Genomic DNA, 4,784 nt, shown 5'->3' on the forward strand with positions numbered 1-4,784 from the left:
CCCAAAGCTCACTTTTCGGCCCACAAATTCACTCTAAAGCCTCAAGTTGGTGCCGAACAATCCGAAACTAGCCAAATATTATATAAATTAATCAATACATGCTCAAGAGGTCATAATTTAACTATTAGAGTAATTTTCCAACCCAAATTAGAAGATTCTTAAAATTCACCCTCGGGGCCACATGCCCGAATTCCGGAAATTTTCGAAGGTAAATGTTACCCATAACCTCACGAACTCAAAAATATAATTTCTTACCAATTCCATAGTAATTTTCGTGGCCTAATTCCATTTTCATCAAAACCTAGGTTTTTTAAACTAAACCCGTGATTTCTACAATTTACATGTTAAGAATCTACCCAAAATTCGCGTATTAAACTCACATTAAGTGGGAATTACTTACCTCACGATGATAGGTGAAAAATCCCTCTCCAAGAGCTCCAAAGTCAACTTCTCTAAATGAAAATAGGGGAAAAGAGCCTAAGTCCGGATTAAATGGACCTCACTACCTCCAGCGATTTCACATCTGCGTCAGCTTCGCCGCTTCTGCGGAACACGCACGATCCAGCACTAGTTGCACTTGCGGAAAAATTCTGCATCTGCGAGCCTGCTTCCATGCTTCCTCCCTCCGCATCTGCGATCCCCCCATCGCGGGAAGCGAGTCTGCTTCCGCGGAAGAAGCTTCGCTTCTGCGGACACTAGCCAGTCCACTTTCAGTCGCTCCTGCGCTCGTTGGCTCGCACCTGCGGCTCGTCAGATGGGCGGTCATCTATATAGATTTCCTGGGATCTGACGAGGCGAATGTGTATTGAAATTTCCTGCTCGTACTCTGTCAAATTCTAGTATAATTTAAGATATCATCTCACAGAGACCGGATAATTTATGCTACTGACTTGTAATACTATTTAAGAGAATCAAATTGATGAAAAGTGATTGAGGTTTAAAACTTGTTAATTACTTAAACAAAATAAATAACTTTTGGAAGATTTATAATTTAAAAAAGAGTTGGGAATCATTGAATTCACTTGATAATATTACTATAATAAAATCTCAATTTCTTCATTTATTTCTTTAAAGAATAATTGCTTATTTCTAATACAATAATATTTTACTCACTAAGAAATAATCAATTAATAACATTTCGTGAGAATTATGTTAATTAATCAACTTAAGACTAGTGTCGTTTAAACCGGAATATTTTTCTTGTTTGAATTGTGCTAAAATAAAGTAATAACTTCGTGAGAATATTTTTACTAAGGATCAATAATCTTGCCTATGACAATTCCTCCGTAAGAATTAAAACTGAGGCAAGCAAGATTATTGACTTGAAATAATAGTTTACTAAAAAGTTACTCTCGCTCTACTATTTTATTCATCAGTTATTATACATTAATTTTGCCCATGAGAAATACAAAACTAATATAAGAAAATTTAGAGATAAAATATGTAGACGTGATAATAGAGTAATTAAAAACCATCATTCCAGCACAGTATGAAATGTAAATAAAAAGTTTTCAAATCAAGAATATATAAAAACTGAGATAGTATTATAAAATATATCAAACTTTATCGACTATCCCAACGAAAAGAGATCACTCCATTATGGAGTAAGAATAGCTAAAAAAATATTTAGCCGACTAGAAATATTTAAAATCAAGCTCTGGATGTTATCATAGAGGATATTGTCTTTGTAGATCAGGAAGATCAGTACAAGTTCTCCAACAAGGAGTATATAATTTATGTGATCCTTATTTGTATGGAATTCATAAATTGTTGTTAGCCTTGGCAAAGAGGAGGGATGACATTTTTCTTGAGAATTGAAATATATATATTTGGACTTTCTCTTTTATGATATTTTATATTCCATCGGTCTCAATTTATTTTGCTGATGTCAAGTCGATATTGATATTAAACACATTGGTATGTCTACAATAAACTAAAAGAAAAATAAAGGAAAAAGAAAGCATAGATAAAGAAATTGTTTCTCTTCTAAATATTCTATAACTATATTCCCCCCCCCCCCCCCTCCCCCCACTCCATTTTTTCACATTTTTTAGAGTGGTGCCCTTACTAAATAGGATATTTCCTTTGGATAGAATGCATGGAAATGATACTAAGAAAAGAACCAAGTCTAACAAAGCAAGTAGATGATTTTGGGTGGAATCCTCTCCATTTCGCGGCTTACGTAGGGTTTAAACTATCAGTGAGGACATTATTAATGGCGGATAAACATATGGCTTATGGAACTATTAAAGAAGAAAATAAAACACCTCTACATTTAGCGGTCATCAATAATAAAATACAGGCCGTGGAAGAGATTATAGAGCAGTGTCCAGATTCCTTGGACGCAGTCACTAGCCAAGGCCAAAATGTTCTTCACATTGCATATGCGAAGGAACATTGGAAAATGATAACATTATTCGAAGATCAACACTGGAACAATAACATCTTTGTTCAAAGAGACGCTGACGGGAATGTGCCCGAAAAGGTTATAGGAAAAAGCGTGTCGTTTCAGTCTCACCCTTACTGGGAAGAATTAGATCGCAACAATGTCAGATGGGTAAATATTTGTTTATTCAAGTCTCTTTTTTGGTCTTTTCATATTAAAAACACTTATGAGTTAGTTTACAACACAAAAATGGCAGTTTTTTTTAAACCACAATTGAGATATACTTAAGATTTGAGATAAAATAATTAGATATTTTTAACTCTATTTTCAGAAAGAATCTTATGAGAAGTGGTTCAAAGGACGCATGGAAGTATGGAAAAATAGAGCAAACACACATTTGATAGTTGTTACACTTATATTAACGGTTTCTTTCGCGGCTGGCTTCACAATTCCTGGTGGTTACGACGGTGATGATGGTCCAAATAAAGGCATGGCAGTCATATCCAAGAAAACAGCGTTCAAAGCATTCGCAGTAACAGATACCATTGCCATGATATCTTCCACAGCTGCTGTTTTTCTGCATTACCTTGCAACTTACGAGGAAGAGAACAAAAGCTTGAGTCGTTATGTAGCTGCTGGCGTCCTTGCCTTGGTTGCCATGCTAGCAATGATGATAGCGTTTATGACTGGCTTGTATGTTGTGCTACCTTCTACAGGCCTAGCTGTATTTATCTGTGTCATTTGCTCTTTATCGCTTGCCCTCTTTATATTTGTTTTAGGTAAGAGTTTTTATGATTCATTTCAAAAGAAAAGGAAAAGATATTAATTACTGAAACCTAACGAGTTCTTGTCAAGAAAATCTGTCTCTTTAGTTTCAAGCTTTTTAGTTGTTTGATTTTTTGTGAAAGCATTATGTCTATCTTCCTTGGTTTATCTAGATCCAAACAAAAATTGTTTCTGCCATTTTTCCTCTCTGGATTAACTAGTTTGCTAATTGCTTGACATAAAGTTTTATTTGACCACTTTAGTTATGCTACTTAACATTCAAAGTTGTTTGCAAGTTATGTTAGTGCAAGCGCTCAGTGTAGCATCATGGTAGCGTTAGTTATGCTATTGACCTAACATTTTCTATATTGAGATAATTTAAAGATTTGCCTACACTGCATCATTCATCAAGGATAGCAAACCAAAGATTTTCCATAACCTTCATATTCGCAATCCCAAAGCCCCTTCAATGCTAACAAGTAAACCAGAATGAGTAAGAAATCTGCCAAGCAGAGAGTACTCTCAAGTGTACATTGAGAAATTTGATGATAAATGCAACACTACTCCAGTATAAAAAGGCAACCCAACGCACTAAGCTCCAGCTATGCACGGGATCTGGGGAAGGGCCAGACCACAAGGGTCTATTGTACGCAACCTTACCTGACATTTCTACAAAATGTTATTTCCACGGCTCAAACTTGTGACCTCCTGGTCACATGGCAGCAACTTTACCAATTACGCCAAGGCTCCCATTTTGACTGAGTATATAGATTAGGAAAGAAAGGAACTCTTGAAACTTGTAATTATAAACATTTCATAGTATTTGTGTGGTTACTAGTTTTAGTGTACGTGCGTTGCGCGTGTACCCATGTCTCATTGAATGATTTTTTTTAAAATCTCTTGAATATTCTATTGAATTTAAGTTTAAGTTATGTAATAAAAGTATAAGTTTACTAAAATAATGAATGTTTGATCATAAACTTAGCAATGAAGAACTCACCCCATAAAACTGCTCACTTAATAGTTAATAAGTTGTAAACTTTTTAGTATATAATTATATGCAAAATACTATGATGAGATTATAAACGTACCAATGACCTAGTTTTAGGATATGCGCATTGCGCGTACACTTTATCTCAATGAGTATAAAATTTTAAAAATCGCACAAATATTATTAAACTATGTAATTTAGTTATAAATAGTAGATTTTAAAAAAGCACAAGCTCTTGAAAATAATTAATATTGATCATATTTAGCTAACTTAAGAAGGTAAAAAGCTATGTCATACAAAAGTATTTAATGCATTATTATAACTTCAATATATGATTTGTGCTTTTTCTTTATGTAGAATAATATATTGACTTATACTTAAATATCATGCAACAATACTATGTTCTTCATGGCCTTAAAAAAATAAATTCTATTTGCTCACGTACCTAATATGAATCTCATCTTATTCATTGTGATGAGCCGATAGGTCATTTTTAATTTTAAACATTCATTTATGTGTTCTAAAACCTTGAAGACCATTCAGCATTCCTCGACTTGCCTGCACAGGCCGTATCTTTTTTCGGAAAAATTTTATGTGAAAAATTGATTAAAATGTGAAATAGTGCTTCAAAATTTATTTGAG

General features: G+C 34.0%; 1 protein-coding gene across 1 annotated transcript; it reads left to right on the forward strand.

Moving 5' to 3' along the window:
* The first annotated feature begins 2,038 nt into the window (after positions 1-2,038).
* On the forward strand, positions 2,039-3,264 carry LOC107828594 (protein ACCELERATED CELL DEATH 6-like). The gene is made up of 2 exons (XM_016655943.2): positions 2,039-2,557; positions 2,718-3,264. The coding sequence occupies exons 1-2, from the start codon at positions 2,099-2,101 to the stop codon at positions 3,210-3,212; spliced, it is 954 nt and encodes a 317-aa protein (XP_016511429.1). The 5' UTR covers positions 2,039-2,098; the 3' UTR covers positions 3,213-3,264.
* Positions 3,265-4,784: the final 1,520 nt, after the last annotated feature.

The sequence above is a fragment of the Nicotiana tabacum genome, chromosome 5, assembly GCF_000715075.1.
Source record: "Nicotiana tabacum cultivar K326 chromosome 5, ASM71507v2, whole genome shotgun sequence".
NCBI classification, from domain to species: domain Eukaryota; kingdom Viridiplantae; phylum Streptophyta; class Magnoliopsida; order Solanales; family Solanaceae; genus Nicotiana; species Nicotiana tabacum.